The sequence below is a fragment of the Eretmochelys imbricata genome, chromosome 8 (genome assembly GCF_965152235.1).
Source record: "Eretmochelys imbricata isolate rEreImb1 chromosome 8, rEreImb1.hap1, whole genome shotgun sequence".
Taxonomy (NCBI): Eukaryota; Metazoa; Chordata; order Testudines; family Cheloniidae; genus Eretmochelys; species Eretmochelys imbricata.
The window spans coordinates 12,524,183-12,550,466 of record NC_135579.1 but is presented as its reverse complement, the minus strand read 5'-3'; the positions used below and the strand labels follow the sequence as shown (position 1 = coordinate 12,550,466).

Genomic DNA, 26,284 nt, shown 5'->3' with positions numbered 1-26,284 from the left:
TCACCCTCTTGAGGCAAGTAAGCATTGTTATCCCTATTTACTGATTGGGAAACAAAAGACCGAGTGGTTAAGAGACATGCCCAAGCTCATGCAGCAAGTTAGCAGCAGAACCAGAAACACAGCCCAGACCTCCTGAAGCCTAGTGCCTTGTTCTAACCACTAGGCAAAGCACCACGCTTGTGGATAGTGCTTTACTGTACATTTTGAAAAGCATAGCCTCTCCAGTACCTGAAAACTAAACACTTAGTAAAGTTGAATGTGGATATTTTTCTGTTTTCACATTATTTTTCTTTTGAAAACATTAAAACCATCCCCCCCTTCTCCCTCCCCCCCCAATAAGCGCAAATGGGTTGTTTTGGTGCAGCGTCCTGTTTACTCTTGCACATCCTTCTCTTTCTCATCTGACGGCAGTCACCCCACCCGAATTTCAAGCAGTGCAAAGTATTTTTTTACAGCAGCAGCAGCATGACTCCTTCCTTGACCCACCGCTTTAAGCAGCCGAGTTGTTATCCTGGAGGTTCTTTAATCATTTTTATTTTAAGGAAATGAAAATTAGTGATGTGTAATTGCTCACTGGTTGTTTCTTTACCTCTGTTTGGGCTGTCTTGTCTACCATCTGCTTCTCAGTTAGAGGAAATGCCAAGGTATATGGAGGGGGAGTCAATCTATGCCCTTTTCATGCTGTTACAGCTCCTGGGGCACACCTAAAAAGATGCAGGGCACACATCCTTCTACATTAGTCACTGCTTATGCAATTACATCAATTAAAAACAACACCTACAATGGCAACGATCCCTATGGGTTGACAGATAACCAAGAAGGTTTAGCATCCTGTCGAAATAGCCAGCATCTCTCAGGAGGTCTCCCACGATGCCACATGTTCCTTTTAGTGGAGTGCAACTGTGGCTCCTGATGCAGTGTTAAATCACTGCCTATACCACTGTATACTAGTCCATTAAAGGGTAGAAAAAGAGATTGCACTTCCCATGGTGCCCACACAGTACAAGCTTTCGCCACGAAGGCGCATTCTGTCCCGAGAGTGTCTGCAATGTGGGTCACTTGAACGTTGAGATTTGCTGCGAGGTCAGGGGTGAAACACATGGGGTTTTGCCTCTGTGCTGAACATTCACTGTCCTTCTCATTTGTGAAGCTGTTGCTACATGAATAGGGACCCTGGTGTTTTCAAAGACCTACATCTAGTGTCAGCATATGAGCATTTTTCTTCCTGTAAGTTAGGCCTGGTCTGCACAGATTGTGTCACAATATAACTGTGTCAGTTAGGTGCTTTTTATTGAAATAGTTCCACTGGTGGAACACCCTAGTGTGGTTGCAGTTATAACAATATAAAAGTGCTTGGCCAGTGGAGCTTACTCCCCTTCTCATGCAGGAATAGGCTGTACCAGTATATGGACTTCTATACCGGTATACTGTGGCCATGCTAGGTGGGGTTCACCCTGTCTTGATGGAGATAGTTAAAGCAGTGCAACATTTGTGTGTAGGCTGGATCTTCATCTTTTCAAATGTATTTTGTTAGTGTCCGAAAAATCATGGAGAGTTCGTAAGCGACTTGTGTTTTGGGGGGCCTCAATTTTGAGGGCCCAACTTGAGATATCAGATTTTCATAGGGTGGTTGCTCAGCGCTGTCTAAGCATCATGCCTTCTGCATGGCTCAAGTCAGGCCTCCAAATCTGAAGCACCCAAAATCACGAGTCAGTTTTGAAAATTTAGGCGTGTGCGTAAGAGCCTCGATCTTGCCAACACTTATGACCAACCTTACCTTTAAGCATAAGTGCATAAGTGATGGCAGGATCAGGGCATTAGTGATAAATAGTTTGTGGTCAGGTTTCTAATGATAAATTCTTTACCTACTGCAGCTCTTTCTTATGCTCTCCTTTTCTTCTCCTAGGATTACGCCCCTGCTAGAGCAGTCTCCTCCACAGGTTTCCCCAAGCAGTCTGTCTCTCTCTGAGATTTCGGAGGTCAACAGGACATGCTCACAAGGAATGAGCCGCTACGACCTGGATGAGATTGATGCTTGCTGGCTGGAGCTTGTGAACATGGAGTTCAGGGAGATGGGTAGGTGCTGCTGTTATTTCTCTGCTTGCCGGGGAGCACACTGAGTTGGTATTATGCCTTATTAATTATGAAAACAAAAAAGATTGAGGCCTTCAGTGCTGCTTTCACCCAGTAGAGCAGGGGTTCTCAAACTGGGGGTCGTGGTTTATTAGCCTCAGAAGGTCAAGAGATAGTTACGTAGGGGTCATGAGCTGTCAGCCCCCGACATTGCCAATATAAAAAGTTTGAGAACCACTGCAGTAGAGCAAGGAGGCTGATTTACAGAACAGATAACAGAATCCAGACTCCCACTGCTGCGCTTTAACTCCATGCCCATCTCTAACTTCATCTCCATACTGCTCCCCAAAGCTGCACTCCATACTGCTCCCCTGTACTGCAGGAAGTGCCCCGTGGCCAGGAGAGGAAAAGGAAAGGTACCACACTGACATCTACTCCTCTTCCCGTGACTCTCTCTAACATCACAAAGGCCCCACTCAACTGTCTTCTTGCCAAACTGACAGATGGAGTCAGAGGAAAGCAGTGGCATTATTTCTGTCAAAATATAGAGAGCTGAGGAATATCGGTTATGGGGCGCCTTTCATTTTCCAGTTGTCTGTACATGGCACAGCATGGTATTGCTAGCATAACTGTAGCTTTTTATCACTGCACATTTTAATCCATTTCAGTTAAACAGAAGTAAGTGGGATTGGGAGTTAGCCCATTAGAGTTTATGCTGTTGAGGTGGGCAAACTTGTTAGTACTGAGACTGGGTTGTAGTTACTATGGAGGAACTTTCCAACCCTGGCTGAGTAAGGGTTACTGTGTTGTGATTACAACCACTAAGCTAAGAATAGCAGACTACTGGTAATTTAAGTATAAACATTCAGCTTTTCACAACCGTGGCTGGAATTTACTGACATAAAGCGCTACTCCCAGAGACAGTGGTCTGCAAGGGAGGGACTAGATGTGATATAAAACACCTTAATAAACAGAATCATACATTGCTTTTTAGGAAAGACATGTTCAAACGTACAGTTCATGAGCTAAATTCTGCATTGATCAGTACCCTGTGAGAATCTCTTTATTGCAGTGGAATCACACAGAGTGTAAATTAACGCAGAATTTGGCCCCATATATTTGCTGATCTTCTGCATTCTTGTTTTCAGTGAATCTCTTCTCCTTTCACTGACTAATGTTTTATTAGCCAGATTTGGTATCATTATCACCATGCATATAAGAGAATTCTAGAGGTGTTTTTGGAGCCTGGTTAACTATGTTAAACATTCATTGCCTCTCCCGCAGCCTCAGTAGTGAATCACAGACAGCCTAGCCCATCTTAGCAGCTTCAGCCCTATAGGTATCAAACCCTGTTTTTGCCACAGGTTTTGAAACATCAGTGATTTTGGCCAGGTCTTTGCACTAAGTAAACAACACAGCCATAGGAATCATATCAGCACTAGCCTGAAACGTTGCTGTCTGTCTTCAAAGGAACCAAACTTCCTATCGCTCCACAGATGAAGCTTCTGTTTCTGAGAAATCACACTCTGCATCCTTTCTGACTCTGATGGATTGTTAGTGTCATTGGTCTTTACACCCTCTTTTGAGCTTGGTTGCTGTGCAAAGTACTGCTTGCTGCCAATGAAATAGGGGGTTTTTTTTTGGTTTTGCTTTTTTTTAACAATTAAACTGTTTATTCAATCATTCTTGCACTTTACAGCTGGAATTCTGGGAACTCAAAAATGACATCTTTGCCAGTGAGCTTCTTGTAGACACCAGAAAATGTTTCCACCTTGTGTTCAACATTATTCTGTTGTGCTTTGTCCAAATGGACCTTGATGAGTCTGTTGCCATCTAGTTTCACGCGGAATCTCACGTGGTTTTCACTAGGGAAAACCAGATCTTTGAGAATGGCATCATGCACTGCAGTAACTGTACGGTTCCTGGGACGCTTTTGCTTGTTTTTTGTATGGCTTTTCCTTGTTGGTTTGGGCAAAATCCTTCTCTGAGCAATGAACACCACATGCTTGCCTCTGAATTTTTTCTCCAGCTCACGAACTAATCGGACCTGGATCTTCTGGAAAAATTTCAGCTGAGGAACTGGTACAAAGATTATGATTGCATTTTTACCACCCCCTGCTTCAATTTCCTTAGCTGCCATGATGTTCAAGTCTCTCAGCTGAGCTTTTAAATCAGAGTTCATCTCCAACTCCAGGAGAGCCTGGGAAATACCAGACTCGAATTCATCTGGCTTTCACCATTGGGCTTCACAATTGTTGCGCTAGATCTGAACATGGCCTTTCTCTCTCAGTTGTATTCCACTTCCAATTCTTCCTTGTAAGTGTTTCAAGGGCTCATAGAAGGTCAACAGCCAGAGATTTGGCTGCTCCAAGGATCAGTTTGGTTGAATTAAATCTGACTCACTTTATTATTTCTTGCATAATGACTGGTTTCAGAGTAGCAGACGTTTTTAGTCTGTATCCGCAAAAAGAAAAGGAGTACTTGTGGCACTTAGAGACTAACAAATTTATGTTATGCTTTATGCTCAAATAAATGTGTTAGTCTCTAAGGTGCCACAAGTACTCCTTTTCTTTTTATTATTTCTGTAAAGCATGAGGTTACAAATCCATTGTCTTAAAGGATTTTCAGCTGCCACATTAATTGTTAACTTGCAAGACTGAGATGAGAACACTGGTTTCACAGCTTGGGGAGGAAAGGGGACTTATCCATGAGGTGCTGGAATGTGGCTGGGGCCCCATGTAGCCCAAAAGGGAGGACGGTGTACTGGAATAGCCCATCCGGGGTGGAGAATGCTGTCTTTTCTGTAGCTTCTTTGGTCAGAGGAATCTGCCAGTACCCTTTTGTCAGATTCAGTGTAATCAAGAATCGGGCACTACCCAGTCGGTCAGCCAGTTCGTTGATGCATGGTATGGGGTATCCATCAAACTGGGATATTTCATTCAGTCGGCGAAAGTCATTACAGAATTTCATGGTACTGTCAGGTTTAGGCACTAAAACAATTGGACTGGACCACTGACTGTAAGATTCTTCAATAACCCCTAATTCTAACATTTTCTTTACTTTGGCCTTGATTTCTTCTCTTTTGGCTGCTGGGATTCGGTAGGGTCTCAATGTTACCTTGGCTCCGGGGATCGTGCGGATATGGTGATAGGTCTCAGTCGTCCGCCCTGGTTTTGTAGAGAACACATCTCGGTTGCGATTAATCATGTCGGCTGCCTCGATCTTTTGGATCAGCGTCAAGTCGGATGATATCCTCACTTGCTCGTGTAAGTTAGCCTCCTGGGGAAGGGTCTCCTGCATGACTAAGCATGCCTCTCGATCGTGCCAAGGTTTTAGAAGATTGATGTGATAAATTTGCTCCGATTTCCGGCAGCCCTGGCTGCCGCATCTTATAGTTCACCTCTCCCACGGCTTTGATTATTTCGTAGGGTCCCTGCCACTGGGCCAACAGTTTACTTTCTGCTGTGGGCACCAGTACCATCACACGATCCCCTGGTTGGAACCATCGAAGCTTCGCTTGGTGGTTATAATGGGTTCGTTGGGTCACCTGTGCTCTTTCCAAGTGTTCCTGTACAATGGGCGTAACTCGGGCTATCCGATCTCTCATCTGCAGTACATGCTCAACTACGTTCCTTCCGGGATTTGGCTCCTCTTCCCAGGCTTCTCGGCTATATCCAATATGCCCCGAGGGTGGCGCCCATATAGTAGTTTGAATGGAGAGAAACCCGTGGAGGCTTGCGGAACCTCCCGGAAGGCGAACATGAGGTAAGGCAATAGGGTATCCCAATCTTCCCCATCCCGGCTCACCACTTTCCTTATCATGGCCTTGAGGGTCCTATTGAACCTTTCCACAAGGCTATCTGTTTGCGGGTGGTATACAGAATTCCGTAGGGCTTGTACATGGAGCAATGAACAGAGATCTTTCATCAACTTGGACATGAAAGGTATCCCTTGATCAGTCAATATCTCCTTGGGTAGCCCAACCCGGGCAAAGATCTGTACTAGCTCCTCAGCTGTTGTCTTGGAAGCTGTGTTGCGCAGGGGAACAGCTTCTGGGTACCGGGTTGCATAGTCCAGTACAACAAGCACATGTTGGTGGCCCCGAGCTGTCTTCTCTAGGGGCCCTACCAGATCCATGGCTATCCGTTCGAAAGGAACCTCTATTATTGGAAGAGGTATCAAAGGAGCCCGCAAGTGCGGGCGAGGGCTATGTAACTGACACTCCGGATAAGAGGTGCAGTATTGCCGGACATCTTCATGTACTCCTGGCCGGAAGAACCTCCGCAGGATCCGTGCCTGGGTTTTCTCTACCCCTAGGTGTCCTCCAAACAGGTGACTGTGAGCGAGACTCAGTATGGCTTTTTGATGTTTTCGTGGCACCAGAAGTTGTTGTATCTCTTGCTCCTGCATTTGCACCACGTGGTACAGGAGATCTTTCTTCACTATAAAGTAAGGTCCGGGACCCCAGACCGTCCCATCCACGGGTATCCCATTGATCTCGGCCACCTCTTTCCTGGAGTTATCATATCTGGGGTCCTCCACCTGGTCCCGCCCAAAAGTCTCTCTCCCAGGACTAACCTGCCCAAGCTCCCAGGGGCCAGCTTCTGCTTCTTCCAACGCCTCGCCGCTGTCAGGGCTGGGGGCAGCTTCTGGCTCACCTTCTGTGGTGGAAGTTTCTCTGTTGGCTGCTCGCGTCCATCTGCCTACTAGGGAGGTCTTCTGGCCCTGGGTCAGGATCCGGGTTCCCAAGGCCTTTGCGGCCTTCCTCTCTTTTTTTGTCTTCTGGGTCTTTCGGGGAACTGAGAACAGATCCTGAGAAATCTCAGCGAACATTGGGGGTTGACATTCCCCCGGTGACGAGTCGCTGTCCTCAGGGTCGCCACCTCCCTCCAGCCTCTCCAGGGGGAGTAAATTATCAAACCCTGGATAGTCCCTCCCAATGACTACAGGATATGGGAGTTTAGGAACTACGCCCACAGTCACCTCAGTGGCGTTTCCCTGAATCTCTGTCTCCACTGGGATGGTGGGGTAATGACTCACGGCCCCATGCATGCACGTCACTGCTACGCGTTTGGCTTGTAGCAGCTGACTACTTTTTACCAACTAAACTATATGAGGGTGATGGCACTCCCAGAGTCCACAAGCGCTGTAGTCTCTGTGCCATTTATCCTCACTGGCCTGGTGTAATTATGCGGGGCTAATGCGACCCCCGCGAGGTGGATAAGGGAGCATGGGACCTCCCAATCCGCCAAGTTACATTGCATAGGGTCCTCGGTGCTGGGACACTGTGCTGCTATGTGTCCCCACATGCATAACATCTATAATTGCTTTTAATCGTTCCTGTATCCCGGGGGTTAGGGGTTTAGTCCCAGGGTTCCCCCCACTCAGGCCAATCCCTTCCTTCTGGGGTCCCCGCTGGTTTTCGCCCCCCGCCCCTCCACCTAGGACTCCCCGGGGGTTTGGTTGCCCAACCTTCCAGGGTTGGGGTTGGGTGCTTGCTTTGAAAGGGGCCTTCCTTGGGTAGTCGGGTCAGTTCCCTGGCTGTCATCCGTCTTTCTACCAGTTTGATCATCTCATCGTACGTGGACAGATCGTTCTGGCCTACCCATTTGCGGAGATCTGGCAGCAGTCCCCGCATGTAATGGTCTATGACCAGGGTCTCCAAAATCTCCTCTGGCCTGCACACCTCGGTGTAACCACTTGCGCGCAAGTTGTATGAGGTCGAATAGTTGGGACCTCGGGGGTTTGTTCTCCTGGTATTTCCACTCATGGAACCTCTGGGCCCTTACCGCTGCCATTACCCCTGATCGTACTAGGATCTCTGCCTTCAGACGGGTATAGTCAGTGGCATCCGTGGCAGGCAAGTCAAAGTAGGCTTTCTGGGCCTCTCCACACAAAAAACGGGCGAGAATGCTGGCCCACTGCTCCTGGGGCCACGCCTCAAGCTGAGCTGTCCTTTCAAATGAGAGGAGATATGCCTCTACGTCATCTCCTGACGTCATCTTTGGCAGACAAACCAGTGGCCCTCAGGGTTCGCGTCCCGTCGGACCCCCGGGCCTGGGTGGTGAGGATCTTCAGCTGGTCCACCACCTCTCTCAAGAGGGCACAATCTTGGGTCATCTGGCTCATCAATAATTGATTGGTTTCCTGCTGTAGCTGCATAGACTCCTGTTGTGCCATTGCCTGAACCCGGGTGGCCTCCTGCTGGGCTGCCATGGCTTGTACCAGAGCTCTGACCACCTCCTCCACTGTGGTACAAAGCAAACAAACAAACCAAAAAAAAAAAAAATCCAAAACCCCAGTGCACACTTTTTTTTTTTAAACCTCTTTCTTCCTCCACGCTGTGAACAAAGTCCCACTCCTGACACCAGTTGTGACAAAACTCTGTCCTTGCCTCCGTGGGTCCCGCGTTTCCTGGCGGATTTCACTAGCCTCAGAGGCTCATTGTGATCCTCCACATAACCCTTCTCTCTCTAGAGACAAGGGTCACAGTCTACTGAGCCATTTTCATCAGAAGCCAGCGAGAGAGGTGAGGAGAAGTTATCCTTCCTTGCACAGTCTCTGTTCTCTCCCAGTCTCAGTGATTAATCAGGGGGTATAGGTGGGTGGGAGCCCGGGCCCACCCTCTACTCCGGGCTCCAGCCCAGGGACCCTAATAGTATCAGCTATGGTAGCTGACCTTTTAGAAATATGACATGTACAATTCCCTGGGCTACTTCCCCACAGCAGCCCTCACTTCCTCAAGCTCCACTTCACCCTTACCTAAGGGCCTCCTTCCTTGTGCCTGATACGGTGTGCACTACTCAGCCTCTCCAACAGCACAACTTCCTCCCACAGCTCCTGACATGCACACCCACCTGACTGACTGGTAGGCTTTTAACTAGTTTCAGCCAGCCCTTGATTGGCTTCAGGTGTCCCAATCAACCTAGCCTTCTCCCTGCCTTCTGGAAAGTTCTTAATTTGTCCCAGGTGTCTTAATTGACCTGGAGCAGCTGCCATTTCACTTATCCTGGTACTAGGGATTTGTTTAGCCTGGAGCTAATATATCTGTCTCCCACTACTTTTCCACAGCCATCTGGCCTTGCCCCGTCACAGTAGTTACCTGGGCACTTTCTGAGACAAGTAAGCAGCTTTCCTGAGAAACAAAAGATTATCAGAGTAAATGTAAAGTTTAGTAATTGATCACATAAAAAGCTTTAAGTCAGTTAAAAAAACCTTCCTTTGTCATGAGCACATGCCAGTAACCAGCTAGTGTATCCTGTAAAAATATACTGTTTAAAGAGCTCCTGCTTATAAAGATGAGCTGAACATTTAAGCGTGCCCGCACGATTATTTGTTGCTGCTGCAATGTGAGATAATAAAGAAAGTGGATCTAAAGTAATTTGGATCAGACACTGACCAGATTTATAAGTATAGGACATTATAGACAGCACAAGACCTTTCCTTTTAGGAAGAAGCCATGCCGTAAGTCTTTAGTTTTTTATTAAGATTTCACGCCGCACATTGTGATCTCCATTAAATTCAAAGCTATTGTAGGATTGTGGCTAGAGAGACTTCAAAGCCTCAGACTGAAAAGTCCCTTTGCCGTGATAGGCACTTCACACACACAAAATCCCAGAGAAATTGCTAAAAATGTTGATGCCTGAATCAGTCTTGCTGAAGGCAGAATGAACATTTTTAAGTATTCCTCGATTTAATCCATACAGTAGATGCTGCTTATATAAATTCACTGTGGGCTTTATACATGCAGGGCTCTACGGTGGGCACTTGAGGTGTTCTTGTTGTTTTATAGGGATAGCAAGAAGCACCTGGGTCAGATTTACTCCTGGTGTAGCGGGGATGGGGTAGAAGTTCATCGTAGTATGTGTAAGATATGTCTCTGTGATGATTAGAACATCTCAAGTCAGTGGAGGTGAAGTCCATCTTAAGTGAACATTGCTGGAATAAACTGAGGTCGGTGGAGTTGGTGCATTAGTTATCCCTTTGGGAGGGGCTGCAGAGATTAAATTGAGCGGGCGTTTACTGAGCCACAGCTCTTCCTACAAGTGGTCTGAGTCCCCTGATCACTGCACTTGTACTAACAGTAACAGCTGATTAGAGGCACTACCAATAACTTCCTCACATTAGGCAAACACCTTTTCCCTTGGAAATAGAACCATTGCATGGCAGATGGAACGGAGCATAAGGCTTTGGAGAAAGGTTCCCAGATATGCATTCAAAGTGGGGGCATGAAACAAAACAGTTGATCGGTCAGAGTCTATTCACTGAGCTTTCACTGCTTCACTGGGTAGTGAGCCTGCTACCTCATTTTTATGCTTCACTAGATATGATTTTAATCATCAGTATTTTTAAGTGATACTATTGTCTCTTTTTGGATCTAAATCTGATTCTTGTAGATCCAGAAAGGAATATACTGTAGCCAGTCTTACACTCCTAACTAAGATATAGCTATATTGCTCTCTTTCTGAACCCTAACAGTATGGAAGTCAAGTTAGCTACCTCAGAAGGAAGAAAACTGACTTAATGTTTTACAGGGTTTGAACTTGTGGCTCTAGGGAGTTTAAGGGTTATATTGTTGATGCTGAGACCGCTAAGTCACTGCTCTGTGTAAGAGTCGCAGCTTGTGAGGTGTTAGCTGTGTGCTCTATCTCATTAACATGCCATTGTCCCAGGGAACACCATTGTCTCAGAGACGGTGCAACAGCAGCCAGCAGGCCAGTGGTTAATTCTCATTCACATCAGGCCTTTCATCTGAGGATCTCACAGCCTTTCAGAAACCTTAAGTCTGAGTCTCCACTCACGCAAGTTTTACACTAGAGTAAATCCATTGGCTTCAGTGGAGCTACTCCTGATTTACACTGGTGTGAGGGAGTGGAGAATCAACCCCAACGGGTCTCGGGACAGCCCTGTGAAATAGCCATGGTTTATTATCCCCCTTTATAGGGGGAAGGGGTTACACTCTGGGATAGTGGTGGAATCAGAAATAAAACTCTGGTCTCCTGACGTACAGTTCCCTTCACTAACCACATCCCAGTGCTTCTGTCATTGGCTGTCTCCTGGGTCTTTTTCAGACCTCACTTACCCGGGTTCTACACTGGCGTAACTCCATTGACTTCTCTGGTCTTAATCCTGATTTACACTACAGCAATATCAAGACCTCATTTTTATTTTGCTCATACCATTTGGGAGTGGGATTCTTCCGCATCTGTAGGATGAAGATACCAAGGGGCTTTCTGTCCCCACAATGCAGTAAGTTTCACATACGCCGCTCCCAGTGGGTTGTGTGGAGCCCTAATCAGCTCTAATCAGCTGTTACCGTTAGTACAAAAAGGAGCCCTGTCCTTTTTGTAGCAGGTTCCATTTCCTTTAAATGACAGACTGACTTTCCCCTTTTAATTGCCTTCCAACCATCCTGCTGCCATAAGGGATTGTTAATGTACAAAGGCTTTGACTGGAATCTTCTGCTAGTCGTCTACTGTTAATGGCCATAATGTACTATTTACCCCTGTGTAATCCATATCCATACGTTGTGTGGTTTCACAAAGATGTTCAACTCCGCAGCTGAATCCAGGCTTGCGGTAGTTATTGTTAATCAGTTGAGAAAGCTTATCTCCATTAATAATCCAGGCTCTGTTTGTTTGGATTTTTGTTTTAGAGAAATCTTGCCAGTTTGGGGCTGTTTTATAACATATCTGTACGGCAGCCCACAAAAAACATTCCTGAGTACTGTGTGCGCGACTGAGAACATAAGCTCATTGCACAATCAGTTTAAGGGTGGACTTGTTTGATGCTAATAGAAAAACCAGCAAATCCTCCAAAACTTCTCATTGTATTAACAATTTACAAGTGAAGGACATTTAAGACACAGAGTGGATGCGTATCTACAGTGTGGAAGTATCTTGAGAACAGATTTAGGGCCAGATGCTGGTCTTAGTTACATCAGTGTCAGTCTGGATTAACTCCATTGGTGTAAATGAGAACAAAATGTGGCTTTTCGTTATTTACTATTCACGGCCAGCAGAGCAAATGCCATTTTGCAAATGGATTTGACTTCTTTTTTTATTTCAATCATTGGGATGGAATATTAATGATGATGATGATACTAGGCACCTAAAGGCCACTGACTGCGTTTGTGGCCCCATTGTGCTAGGCACTGTACAAACACATAGTAAGAGACAGTCCCTGCCCCAAAGAGGTTGCAGTCTAAATAAAGAAGGCAGGCAAAATGTGGAAGGGGAAACAAACGTACGGAGAGGTGTGGTAAATAAATAACTTGCTGGAGAATGGCAGAACCAGGATTAGAGTCCAGGTGGGTGCACTCCAGTGACCTGTCCACTAGTCCATACAGTTTCCACTTACACCTTTCCGCCCAGATCCAATCAGTGAAGACCTGCATGGGCTTATCTGAAAGCAGAAATGGCCCATAGACCTTTACTGGGCTGATTGTTTTATTTCCAGGCTGTCCATGAAAAAAGTTAGAAGGAGGAATCAGAGAGTCAGATTCCGATACTCTTATTCCGGTTCAGCAGCATTTTACTCCATGAGTAGTCTCATTAGCTACAGCCAGATTACTCAGGGAGTAATGTACAATTGCATGTGAGTGAGGGTATCAGAATCTGTCCCAGAAATGGCAAAAGTTTGGCATTGTGACTCAAGGGAAGAAGAAAAAAAAGAAAAGAAAGATACTTAAAATGATAATCCAAACTAATTTTGTGTGAAAATAGCCTTGGCCTTTAAGCTTATCTCACCAAAGCCTGCTAGGGAATCTAGAAGTATTTGCAGGTAGCTGTTCCATAAGCCATTTGCAGAGGTGAAACACAGTGACCCCCTGAAAATTAAAGCCTTAGATGATTTAACTCCTCACGGAGACAGAGATTGCGGGAGCACCCATCTACTGTTAGCTTACAAGAGGTTGGTAGGATCTGTGGTCAACAGTGGAAATGTAGGTTTTAGCTCTCTTGGTTTTATTCGTTTTCAGCATGATCTGTTTTTCTTTGTAGTTGTTTATTATTTACAGAAACTCTCTTCAAAATAATTGCTTCAGTTTCAGACAATATTCAGTCTTGCTGCTGCAAGGGATGAAGTAGCTTTAATCAGAAGTGCTCCAGGACAACTCTGCGAGTGAAAAGCATTATTACAGAAAGACAGCAGATTATTAAGTGGTTTCTAAAACACTTTGTCATCATCTGAAATTTGAGCAATAATTGATGTCAGTGGGTGGCATAAAGGGTGATAATTGGTTCCTGTAAATCTTTTAAGTGCATTAGCAGGATATGATTATAACAAAATACCTAGAAGTTTTGCTGCACGTGTTTAGCTCATATGCAGATTGTATGCTTATTATTTATTTTATTGGTCACATTATATATTAAATTTCCATTTATAAATGGTTAACGTATGATGATGAGATATCGTAAGCATGTTGTAGAACATGGGTAGTTTGGGCTGTAGATAGTTATAAACACGTACGTGGAAGATCTTATTGACTGTTGTAAGCCATAGTTATAACCAATCTGTTCACCTGGTGGAGTCTATAACAGTCTATACCAATTGATTAATCAGTTATTAAAACATTTATTAATAATTAACCCTTTATAAAATGATACCTTAATATAAAATGTGAGCACTTTATTTGTTGATGTGTCTGTACCGTGCATCACAGCAGTATCTGAGCACTTCTCAGCATCCCTGGGAGGGAAGGAAGTATTGTTACTCCCCTTTTTACAAACAGGGAGCTGAGGCACATAGAGATTATGGAACCTTCTTACAGTCACACGTTAATTTGGTGGCAGAGCCAGGAACAGAACCCATGCCTCTTGACTCCAATGAGTGATGATCATATGGACAGTGGTCTGAGGTTTTCAAAGCTGCCTGATTCATGTGTTATGTGAAGGGATAAATAATGCTTCCTTATTCACTTTCTCCACACCATTCGTGATTTTATAGACCTCTTATCATATCCCCCCTTAACTGTCTCTTTTGCAAACTGAACGGTCCCAGTCTTTTCAGTCTCTCCTCATATGGAAGCTTAAAAGCTGTTCCATAGCCCTAATAATTTTTGGTGCCCTTCTCTATACTTTTTCCAATTCTAATATATCTTTTCTGAGATGGGACGACCAGAACTGCACGCAGTATTCAAGGTGTGGACGTACCGTGGGTTTATATAGTGACATTATGATATTTTCTGTCTTATTATCTATCCCTTTCCTAATAGTTCCTAACATTCTGTTAGCTTTTTGACTGCTTGTTTGTTCATAGCAGTTTTCTCTCCAAATATACTCCATAGGGTGAAAGGGTTTATTGTTTCAGTAAATTGATTTTAGTAGAGTGCAGTTTTGTTGGAAATAAGTCTCAGTTTTGCAAAAGGTGGCTCCTCCTGCTAAATATTTTTGCCCCAGCATGCCAAGTAAATTGAAAGCAGAATCCGGAAAGGTAGAGAATGTATTTTAGCAAAATAATGTTACTGCTTCACATGCAGTGTATAAGGGAATGCGTCTAGTAGTTACTTTGGTGTCAAGCCTGAAGTTCTGAGTTCCGTTCCAGCCTATGCTACCGACTTCCTGTGTGACTTGGATGAGTTACTTTACCTCTTAGACTCAGATCCCCTACCTGTATAATTGAGCAAATAATATTTACCTACCTATTTACACACCCTTAATTAGTGAGTGTAAAACACTTTGAGAACTTAAGCTGAAAGGTGCTACATCCCTGAAAGTGCAAAGTAACAATACTTTGCACTTTCAGGGATGTAGCACCTTTCAGCTGAAGTTTGTGGTGGCTGTTTGTTAGTCATCACTCCAAGGGGCTCTCATCCCATGAGCCATGAGCCATTAGTACCTTTCTCCCACTTCCTTCAGAATCCGACAAGGAGGCTGTGGCTGGCTTCACAGTGAAGAGTTAGATTCAGTGCTACTTGTGGTTTGGCCTGTAGGGAATTGTATAAGAACTGGGCCTCTAGTCTCTCCACAGAAACTAGCTGTGTCATCTGAGTCAGAAGCGTGGTAACCCACAGCATTGGGGCCTCCAGGATTTGATGGGGATGAAGCAAAAGGTTAATTCTAATAGAGGAACATGATGGGATCCTTAGGAATCTGTCAGTGGTGCAGATGACTCCACAGTTATGTGGGTAGGGAGAAAATGAGGCTTTGTAGAATAGTTCCCTTTCACACGCCCAGAAGGCACATATACTAGGAATAGCCTCCTGTTAGGAGCCAGGTCCAAATAATAGGTATGTGTTGTCCTTTCCTAAGTCATATCTGGAGACCTCCTGGAGTGAGTTATAGTCGGACAACTCCTCCACCTCGTCCGTTTCCTTCTTTCCCCTCTATGGAATGCTTAATTTGGCTGGGTACATCATACCCTCTTTTTCCTCCTGGCCTGTGCAGTGGTGTCCCAATCTGGGAAGGAAGAGGCTATCAGCTTTACCTTTGATCGTGGACTGTCATAGGATGATGTGGAAACTGTACTTTTCAACTTGCATAGGTTCTACAGCATCATCCCATCAGGAGGATGAGGTTCCTGTCACCGCAGAGAGGGATGGAGTATGGCCTCTAAGGGACATTGTCCATCTAGTAGACGCACCAAACACTCCCCAGGATTCTGGGGATCTTTCCACAAGTTAATCCACACATATACCAGGGGAGGGCAGGATGTCTTGCCAGTGCCTACAGTAAGCTGGCATTTGAAGTGTCCTGCTGGCGATGGGACCGTGTAGGCATAGTAAGGGTCTGTGTTTGCTGGGAGCATCAGATTAGGGCAGCACTGGAGGCCTCATGTAAGATAATGCTGATGGGGCCATTCCTGCGGATTTGGAGGGGGAAGATGGTGCTTTGCTGTCCTCCCACTGAATCGTCAGAGCCCCAAATCCAGGAAGTTCCTGTAAAGGGAAAGGTGGTGCTTATCCTCATCTCCTGTCACTTCCACACATGCAGTCGATTCTCGCCATTTATGCAGGCTCCCTCCCGTCCACAAGTGTATTTTAATAGGATGACTTGCCCCTATATCTCTTACACTCAGACAGTCAGCTAATGGCTAGGAATGGGTGACCCTGACAAGCTTTGCAGGTTCATTTCAGTTCATATCAACACCCAGAAGTTCTAGTTTGCTCATATGAAAAGTGCTGAACTTACTTGGTGTATAAATGGGCCTAGTTAGAAATTTCATGAGGACACTCGTCAGAAATGACCACCCCCAGTATACTCAGCGTTAAAATATCTGGGAAGGGGATCTGGATGGCCTCATGGAAAGGGTGATAGACATGGAGCCTTTTATTTCTTGGCTAGTGTTTTGAATAGGACCCCAATCTGGCAGTGTTTACAGGGACATGAATATTAAACTCTCACCTCCAGACATGGTCCCTCTAGGTCAGGATCAAGGCCCATTGTCAGAACGGTGTGGGTTCTGCCAATAGGTCTTAACTGAATAAAAAACTATTTCTCTTGAGCTATGTTTGGAATCCAAAAACCTGATTCTGATCTCAGTAATTATGTGCGTAAATATGGAATAACTCCACGGACTTCATTGCACTTATTCAGTGTCACCAAGATCAGAAACTTTCTCCTTTTTCATCATGCCATATTGAAAATAACAGCATCAATACTGCATACAGCATGGGATATTTTGGTTGGGTATTTTTTTGGTTTTTTGCTAGACACTCAGTACAGATAGCAACTTTCTCTGCCAAAAAGATAATTTTATGAATGGAGTTTAATAGTGACAACTTTATATGATGCAGAAGAAGATAAATGGGGCATAAATGGAAAAAGAACTTCACTCTTAGGCACCATTGTTTAGTGATTCATAAGCCATTAATTGCTTTGTACTCATCAAGTACAATTGTCACTTCAGTAGACTCCACGGTATTCTGAATAGAGCTTGGCAAACTAATTCCTCATGTAATTACATCTATATAGAATTAATCCTGTGGGAATTCTGTGCCAATGCATACGTGCAGAATTCATGTCCCCCACAGATTTCTTTGCTTCGCCGCAGAAAAATGACTTTCTGACAGGGAAGCAAAAGGAAGCTGCAAGAGTAGTCACGCACCACTCCCTAGCAGATACGTCCTTTCAGGCACCCAGAGCATCCGGCAGAGCGGTGAATCACTGCAGAGCTGGAGACATCCCAGCCAGTGGCTCCTACCCTGAGCCAGGATCAGCTGCTAGTCCCAATTGGGCTGGAGGCAGGAGTGGGCGGGACTTCCTCTTCCCCTGCAAGGAGAGGCTGGGGTTGTATCAGACCCACTCCCAGGAACCTCCCCTAGCTGCAGGAAGTTCATCATCCTCCCCTGCTTCCTCCCCCCATTGCTCCTCAGCTGCGCGGGGAGGGATCACTGTATGGGGAGCTGTTCCTCCATTCACCCAACCCCGGTGCATCCGGACCTCCCATACCCAGACACCACTGCCAAGCCTCACCCCTTACATCCAGAACCCCCATAGCCCTCCATACCCAAACCCCACACCACTGAACCTCAATCCCTGCATCTGGAACTCCCCTGCACCCAGACCCTCTGCTTCCAGGCCCCCACCCTTTCACCCAGACCACCCCCCCCGATCTCCCTGCACTCAAACCCCCACACTAATGAGCTCACCCTGAGCCCCCACATCCAGACCCCATGCCACTGACCCCCAGTTGGCTGCACCAAGACTCCCACCCCACCAAGCCCCACTCCCCCAGCACCCAGACTCCCCCGCTAAGCCCCAACAACCTTCACCTGGAAGCCTCTGCAAAGTCCCATTGCACCTGGAACCCCACAACGAACCTCTGTGCATCCAGATCCCTCAGACCTAGACCCCCCACTGAGCTGCTTATACCCAGATTGTCCCGCACAGAACCCTCTCACCCCACAACTGGATTCCCCCACACTGAGTCCCTTCATACTTGGATCCTGCCTTCTTGAGCCTGCCTGCCCCACACCTGGTGCACCTGGCACAGGGGGGCAAGGCTCCAGGGTGTTTCTGGGGCAGGTCCAGGCCTTGTGCTGTGTCAGGGTCAGGTGCAGCCTCATCACTGAGTCCGTGTCCCAGGGGCGGGGCTGGGAGGGCTGCAGGGTGATCTCCCACCTTCATGCAGCCAGTGGCCTGTGCTCCCCACTGCCCTGCTGGAACCTCTGCATTTATTTATTGACAAATAAAACGTGCAGAATTTTAAAATATTGTGTGCAGAATTTTTAACTTTTTGGCATAGAATTTTTTATTTTTTGGCACAGAATACCCTCAGGAGTTCCAAAATGTATGTTTGTTTATGCATGATTCATAGATATGCCATCTGAAAAACGAAATATTTAAAAAAGTGATGAGCAAGTGCTCATTCAGTACAGGTTGCTTGTAAATTCTACATGCCGTTCACAGGCTGAATTCTGCTCCTGAGTGCATGTCCAAACTCCACTGAAGTCAGACTCACTTTCAAAACTAAGTAGGACATTTGGTTTTTAAGCCGTGAGGTGGGAGCAGTTTGACATCGACATTACCTTTCCTGTGGGTTAGGCTGGCAGTGACAGGGTATCACTATCAATTAGAAATGTACAACCTTGCATAGGAAAATGGGCTGTAACAGATGGCGGAGGAATATAGAATTGCAATTATGAGAAGTTTGTTTCCACTTGGAGTGTAATGGGTACTCTCCAGGTGCCAGTGTGATCCTGACTGCGGAGTTTGGGTCAGTTTTAGGTTTCCTATGGAAACCACCTTCCCTCTTTCTCCTACTTCAGGAATCGCAAACACTGAACAACACTCTTCATAGTCATTTCTTATCTGCTCAGAGGCTGCTCTAGACTCAGCAAGCTGGCTCTGTCATGTGCGGTATGCAGAAAACTCTTCTGCTTCTGTCCCCAAGGAACAGAAAGAGATTTTAATAGTGACTTTCATTTCCAAAAGAGTGAAAAACAGAGGCTGAAATATTTGCTCCAATAACAAAGTTGTTCAAATGGTCTGTTCCTAAAGGGACCGTGCCAAAGTGAAATGAATGGGCCAGGTTTTCACACAGCCCACTCTCCCTGCACTGGAGAAGTAGGCTGCACCATCCTTAAGGATGGCACATTCCATTTGGCTCTCCCTTGTGGTGGTGCAACTCCCAACCCAAGGTAGTGGCAACCTCTAAGCTCTGAAGCATGAGGCGTCTTGAACCAGATTGCCAACCAAGGGTGCTTGAAATAGTTACATGACTGCAGCTCTCCAAATGCCTGTGAGGCACCATGTGCCAGATTTGGGCTCTGAAATGATCACGCGCATCCATTGGGCTTGCTCGCAATAAAACAGGTAGCGTCAGGCTTCGTTGCATGTTGTGGCATAACAACTCAAGCGCTTGAAAGGGCCCTGGTAGGGAATGGGTTGACTGGCTTAGATTGCAGCTCAGATTGACACAGACATGTGAAATGCCAATCCAGAAGTTTGCATAGACTTGTCAAACCAAAGTGAACCCTGCCAATGGAAGAGCATGGGAGAAGAACTTAAAAAGCCAGACAATGGCCTGTTTCAGAGTAGCAGCCGTGTTGGTCTGTATCCGCAAAAAGAACAGGAGTACTTTTGGCACCTCAGAGACGAACACATTTATTTGAGCATAAGCTTTCGTGGGCTACAGCTCACTTCATCGGACGCATAGAATGGAACATATAGTAAGAAGATATATATATGCATACAGAGAACATGAAAAGGTGGAAATATCCATACCAACTGTAAGAGGCTCATTAATTAAGATGAGCTATTATCAGCAGGAGAAAAAAACTTTTGTAGTGATAATCAAGGTAGCCCATTCATACAGTTGACAAGAAGGTGTGAGGATACTTAACATGAGGAAATAGATTCAATATGTGGAATGACCCACCCACTCCCAGTCTCTATTCAAACCCAAATTAATGGTATCTAGTTTGCATATTAATTCAAGCCTGTTTGTTTGCCCACTTCTCCCTACATGTGCCCTCCTCGCCTAAGGGTTTTTTTTTTTTCCAGCATGTTATTGGGTCTTTAGGACTTTGTGCAAAAAGAACACATCCTGAAGGCCTTATCAGCAAAACTCCCCTGGAAGCCATTAGGAGTTCTGCCTGAGGATATGGGGCTGCATCCTGGTCCTGATGATATTCCTGGAAGCTTTGCCACTGGCTTCAGTGGGCTCAGAATTTAGCCCTGCGTGAGAACTTCAGGATTTGGCTCCATGTTAGTTCAGTATACAAAATCTGTGCACCATACAGCCACTTAACTTTTGAACACGAATTTATCTTTGTCTTTTTCCCTTCACTGTTCATAAATCAAGAATTGTTCCCCTGCTGTCCAGCAGCAGAGAAAGTAGAAAACCTCTATAACAAGTACTCTGCAGTAATCTACAGTAATGGTCCAAACCACTGTAGCTACTTCGCTGTAAACTGCAGTGGCTTGTTACTATAATTGTTGCAAATTGCAGTGTTTTGTTTTTTAAATAAAGGAATCCTGGTATACTGAAGCATCACAAGTCAAGTTCCTCTGTTGCCTTTGTACATATGACAGGTCCCCTCATCTGATCATTATTATATTTTAAATAATCTAGCCCACTAAAGTTCAGAGCTTAAATTACTTCTGTAGATCTTCAGTGTTTAGTTGGAAATCATCTTCTCCTTACCACTGACAAATATTCCTTACCTGCATGTTTTGGTTTTGTTATAATTCTGTGTTCTCCCGCCTTATGGAAAACATCACAAAGACTGTGGATGTTTTTTTAATTTTGCTTTTTCTTCTTTCCTTCATTACCTGAAGTGACCAAATGCTGTTTGTAACATCCTAGTTGTTAAAAGAAAAGGAGTACTTGTGGTACCGTAGAGACTAAGTACTCCTTTTCTTTTTGCAAATACAGACTAACACAGCTGCTACTCTGAATCCTAGTTGTTGTGCAGACAACTATGATCTTACAAACAGGTGAGGGGAGAAACAACAGGAGAAGATGAATTCCTAAGCAAAAAAAATCTGCATTTCATGGCAATATCCTTAGCATTCTATGGGGGAGCAGCAGGATTGTTTGCAAATACAGTGTTTTTCAGAACCTTCCAGTGAGACTCCCTTGCAGTGGTGAAGGTGCACCACAGTTACGCTGTAGTTAGACTTTCCATGAAGATTGAGGGCCGTGTCCTGCCATTGATCAGCGAGCTGAAATCTTATTGACTTCAGCGCAGTGGCAGGAACTGGCCTAGAAAGAAGCAGCTGAAGTGGAAGACAGTGAGAGACTGAGTTCATTGGAACACTGTTCAGCAATGGCAGCATTTCACTGTCAACAAGCTACTGGGGTAGCATCCCAAGGGTAGCAGTGATTATGGATATGTCACGGCCACTATGGAAAAGTGGTATCATCGCCATATTAGGGGTCGTCACTGAGGATAAGCCTCTGGTGGTAGCATCCTCACCACTAGTTGTCGCTAGAGGTGCTAGGACAATGAGAATAAAAAGTGAGACAACAGATACAAGCCCAAACCTCCCCCCGTAACTGACCTTCTGACTGGACTTGTACTGACCAGAAACAAAGAACATTACCCTCAATTTCAGCCTTTGGCTCCAGATTTACAGTTCTATTTAATTCGTCTTTAAAGGGTCAATTTTCACAGTTTTAACAAATAAAGCATTGACTTTGCATTGCCAAAGCTTGTCTGAGCCCTTCCTGCAGCAAGCATCTTCGGAAGACTCGTCTCCTTGAACATTTAAACTGTCAGACCTAATTATCCGCATTGGTTCAGCTGAATGGCGTTTTTTCCCCTCTGCCAACAGCAATATTTTGAAACATAAACTGTATCCATAGTTAGAAGCGTCAGTTTTCTGAATCACAGATCTTATCATTGTCGTGAATTCACCTCTTAAGTTAAAGCCTAAAGTGTCTCCTTTGTGAAATACAGCTTTGTGCAAGGACTCTCCAAACGGAGGGCTCTGTGTGCTCCACCCCAGCAGGCAAAATGTTCTAGGGACAGCAGGGCTGGCGGCCTTTGTTTTTAAGAAGCGAGGCTGGTTTAATTGTGAAGCGTCAGTGTCATTACTCTGCCTCTTGCCTTTCAGAAAAGCCACAGCTGGATGAGATCACCTTGGAGAGAGTTCTGGAGGAGCTGGAGACGATGTGCTACGAGAACATGAACATTGCCATTGAGACAGAGGAGGGCCTGGGCATTGAGTACGACGAGGACGTGGTGTGCGACGTGTGCCGGTCCCCAGAGGGAGAGGATGGCAACGAGATGGTTTTCTGTGACAAGTGCAACGTCTGTGTGCACCAGGTGAATGACGTCTGGTCGTACGTGGGCCGGCGCTGTCAGCGCCTTTCAGCCTGTTGCCTGTATCTGGCCTTTGATTAGCTAGAACAAACACTGGCTTGACATTGGAAGTCTGAAATAGCAACGCATGCTACTGGCTTGGGTACCCTCTGCCATTCCTGCTGTGACCAGAGTGCTTCACCCCACCTCTGCACCTCAGATAAACTTTCGGGGTGCCCTGGAGATTTGCTACCTTCTCTTAAATGGCTGTGCTGGGGGTGGAATTCTTTGGTCCTTACGTGGGGTTAGGGTGTACAGCGCTGCATCGGGGCAGTACGGAGCTACAGCAGCCCAGAACACACACCCGAGAGGCATTGTGCCTTAACGGGAATGCAGAGCACAAAGCAACACAAAGGAGTGGACGCAGCCGGTATGGCTCCCCTAATGTCAGTGGGTCTCAAGCAGGGGTACATGTACCCCTGGGGGTACGCAGAGGTCTTCCAGGAGGATGTCAGCTCATCTAGATATTTGCCTAATTTTACAACAGGCTACATAAAAAGCATTAGCAAAGTCAGTGCAAACTAAAATTTCATACAGACAGTGACTTGTTTATACAGCTCTATATATTATATTAGAGTTTTTCGACCTGGGCGTGGTGACCCCCAGGAGGGCTGTGGGATGGGTTTAGGGAGGTCGCAAGTGCAGGGCTGGCATTAAGAGTAGCAGGCACGGACCCCACGGAGCTACGATACATGCTGAAGCCCAAGCCCCGGTGCCCAGGGCTGAAATCAGACTCCTGAAAGGGGTAAGTAGTCTGGAGAGACTGAGAAGCACTGCCTTATGGAATGAAAACCAGGCTGCTATGGAAGGGTCAAATCATTGCACGTTCTCCTCCTCACCTCCCTGCCCATTTACAAGTGCTCTGGCACTCTCTCTGCTTTTCTCCAGAGAGTAGGGAGGGAGCAGAGGGACTGTAGTTCCGCCTAGTCCTTCCCTGCGTCATGCATTAAGAGGAAAGGTTCCTTGCACCACTGCCCCACACGTTGCCTGTGGGCCAAACAGCAGCTGGCTCTCAGCTTTGACTTAGTAAGTCTCCCTTGGAATCCTGCAGGGCTTTGTCTGAGTAAAGACTGAGGAAAACACGAGTAAAGGTGCCATGATTTGATTGTGATGTAGCAAACCTCACAAGTGCATGGTGCTCAGTGCACATCCCTAAGTTGATAGTGGGACACGCTTTGCCTCATGACATCATGCCTGGCACATCCAGAGAGCAAAAGAGGGGTTCGCAGACTCTCTGCTCATCTAATATTTGTCTATCTTCTTACTTTCCCTGCCCTGTGTTTGTCTGTATTCATTGCTATTTATCGTAGGCTGTGCCTTTCCCTAACTTTATTCTGCGGTCTCTTGTCTTCTTGTTTTGTCCGCTACCTCCCATTCTTTGCTATTTTTTCACCCCACCCTTTCCATTTACTGTGCCAGCTCTCTTTCTCTCTCCCCATTAAAGTGCTCCCATGGGAGCTTTAATGATCACGAGTACCCAGAATATAGATGTGGCTACAGAGGATCTTTGTTATGCATCACTTGAGGTATGCTTATTGCAAGACTGGACACTCCTGCATTTGCCAGAAGGATGGACCGATAGGTTTCTCCTCACATTTCTCTTCTATGGCGCTGATCTTATAGCACTGGATTGTGTGTATAAGCAACCACCCAGCTTCAGTAACATTCTCTGACATGGCAGGGTTTATAGCCCAGCCTGTTGTCAGAATGCAGGATTGGATTGGATTGGATTTTTTCTTTTTTTTTGCCTGAATATTTGTTTTGTAGAATTGAGTGTTAACGCTCCAAGTACTTCCTGCAAGGAAGGAAAAAATATGATAGTGTCTTGTGCACTCATTTGTATGTCTGTGTGCATGCCATTTTGTGCAGGAGGGTGTGTGTGTGTGAGTGGGTGTGTGTGTGCTCACATACTCTAGAGAGGCCAATTTTCCTATTAATAAAAGCCAAATTGAGTAAAATTTTCAGAAGCACCTAAGTGACTTAACAACTTAAATCCCACTGAGTTTCTATGGAATTTGGGCTCTTAAATCACATCTGTGCTTTTGAAAATTTTACCCACTGTCACTTCAAGGGAAAGAAAATTAGTTAGGTCCACAAATATCAGGTCAGCCATCAGATAGATATTGATTAGCTGAGTTTGAGGCATCTGGTGTAAACAAAGGATACCTCTTTAAGATTCGATTATATACAGTATTTGAAGGTGTCTCTCTTTAAATGGGTCTGGTGCTGATCTTTGCTGGCAGTATTTGCATCATAGCTTCTGGGAAGTGGGGGAGCTTTCAAGATATTTGTTGTCGATGTAGGCGGCTGTTTTGGATGGTTTTCATCAGTGAAACAGGTTCTGCAGAATATCAAGATGATTCAGAATTTTCATTACAAACCTATGGTGGAAAATCCAGGCATGGAGGTAGCGCACCTTCCCTGTGCAACACAGGCAAGGAAACAACACCCTTTCCCCATGCAACACAGGCATGGAGACAGCACGCCTTCCACGTGCAACACAGACATGGAGACAGCGTGCCTTCCCCATGCAACACAGACATGAGACAGCGTGCCTTCCCCGTGCAACACAGGCATGGAGACAGCGTGCCTTCCCTGTGCAACACAGGCATGGAGACAGCGTGCCTTCCCCGTGCAACACAGGCATGAGACAGCGTGCCTTCCCTGTGCAACACAGGCATGGAGACAGCGTGCCTTCCCCGTGCAACACAGGCATGAGACAGCGTGCCTTCCCCGTGCAACACAGGCATGGAGACAGCACGCCTTCCCCGTGCAACACAGACATGGAGACAGCGTGCCTTCCCCGTGCAACACAGACATGGAGACAGCGTGCCTTCCCCGTGCAACACAGACGTGGAAACAGCATGCCTTTCCCATGCAACACAGGCATGGAGACAGCACGCCTTTCCCGTGCAATACAGGCATGGAGATAGCACACCTTCCCCGTGCAACACAGGCATGGAGACAGCACGCCTTTCCCGTGCAACACAGGCATGGAGACAGCACGCCTTCCCCATATAACACAGGCATGGAGGCAGCACACCTTCCCCGTGCAACACAGGCGTGGAGGCAGCGCACCTTCCCCGTGCAACACAGGCGTGGAGACAGCACGCCTTTCCCGTGCAACACAGGCATGGAGACAGCATGCCTTCCCCATATAACACAGGCATGGAGGCAGCGCACCTTCCCCGTGCAACACAGGCGTGGAGGCAGCGCACCTTCCCCGTGCAACACAGGCGTGGAGACAGCGCACCTTGCCCGTATAACACAGGCGTGGAGGCTGCACGACTTCCCCGTGCAACACAGGTGTGGAGGCCAACATCAGGGAGGATTTTGCTCTTCAGTGTATATGGCCACTGCCACCTGAAAGCAGAAAGTGGCAGCTAAGTAGCATTTACTCATGTAAGTAGCCATAGGGGCTTCCTAGGGTCCAGTTGGTTTACTCAGGTGGGCGGGAGCTTCTTCCACAGGGAGAGGCTGCAGAATTAGACACTAATGGCCTGATCCCGTGCCACTGAAGTCAATTTGAGCCTTTCCATTGACTTCAGTGGGCTTTGAATCAGGTCTTAAATTATCAGCTAAGTCTCCTGCCAGAGCTCTACACTAACTCTAAGCTAATTTCTGGCCTGACTCACACTGCAGGCAACAAGGTTACACAGTGTGTACATCACGGTAGCGGGCCCTGTGAGTCTGTTCCTGACCTAATCCCCTGTCCCTCTGCCTCTCTCAGCACACATTTCTAACCTCTTTTTGAATTCTCACACAGTGCTAACGGGCTGTGATTTCCCCACTCCAATGAGAGAACATGGTTACACTCCCCAGTAACAAAGGAGTTGTTATGGTGGGCTGTGTTTCCTCTGGAAAGAGCAGCATCTGGTTCCTGCTGCATGGCCCATCACAGCAGGCAGGCAGGCTGAGCAGATGGCCTGTCTTGCCCCTGTGTATCTTACCTACCAAGTG

At 46.2% G+C, this 26,284-nt stretch overlaps 1 protein-coding gene and 1 pseudogene across 3 annotated transcripts in view; one reads left to right on the top strand and one right to left on the bottom strand.

Annotated features, from left to right (window-relative positions):
- Positions 1-26,284, top strand: part of JADE2 (jade family PHD finger 2) — a 154,585-nt gene that overhangs the window by 88,180 nt on the left and 40,121 nt on the right. For all 3 annotated transcript variants that reach the window (XM_077825062.1, XM_077825061.1, XM_077825063.1), the window contains exons 5-6: positions 1,907-2,076; positions 22,077-22,288. In XM_077825062.1, the coding sequence (XP_077681188.1) occupies positions 1,907-2,076; positions 22,077-22,288 (382 nt within the window). The remainder of the gene's footprint in view (positions 1-1,906; positions 2,077-22,076; positions 22,289-26,284) is intronic.
- Positions 3,707-4,347, bottom strand: LOC144268893 (small ribosomal subunit protein eS7 pseudogene; annotated as a pseudogene).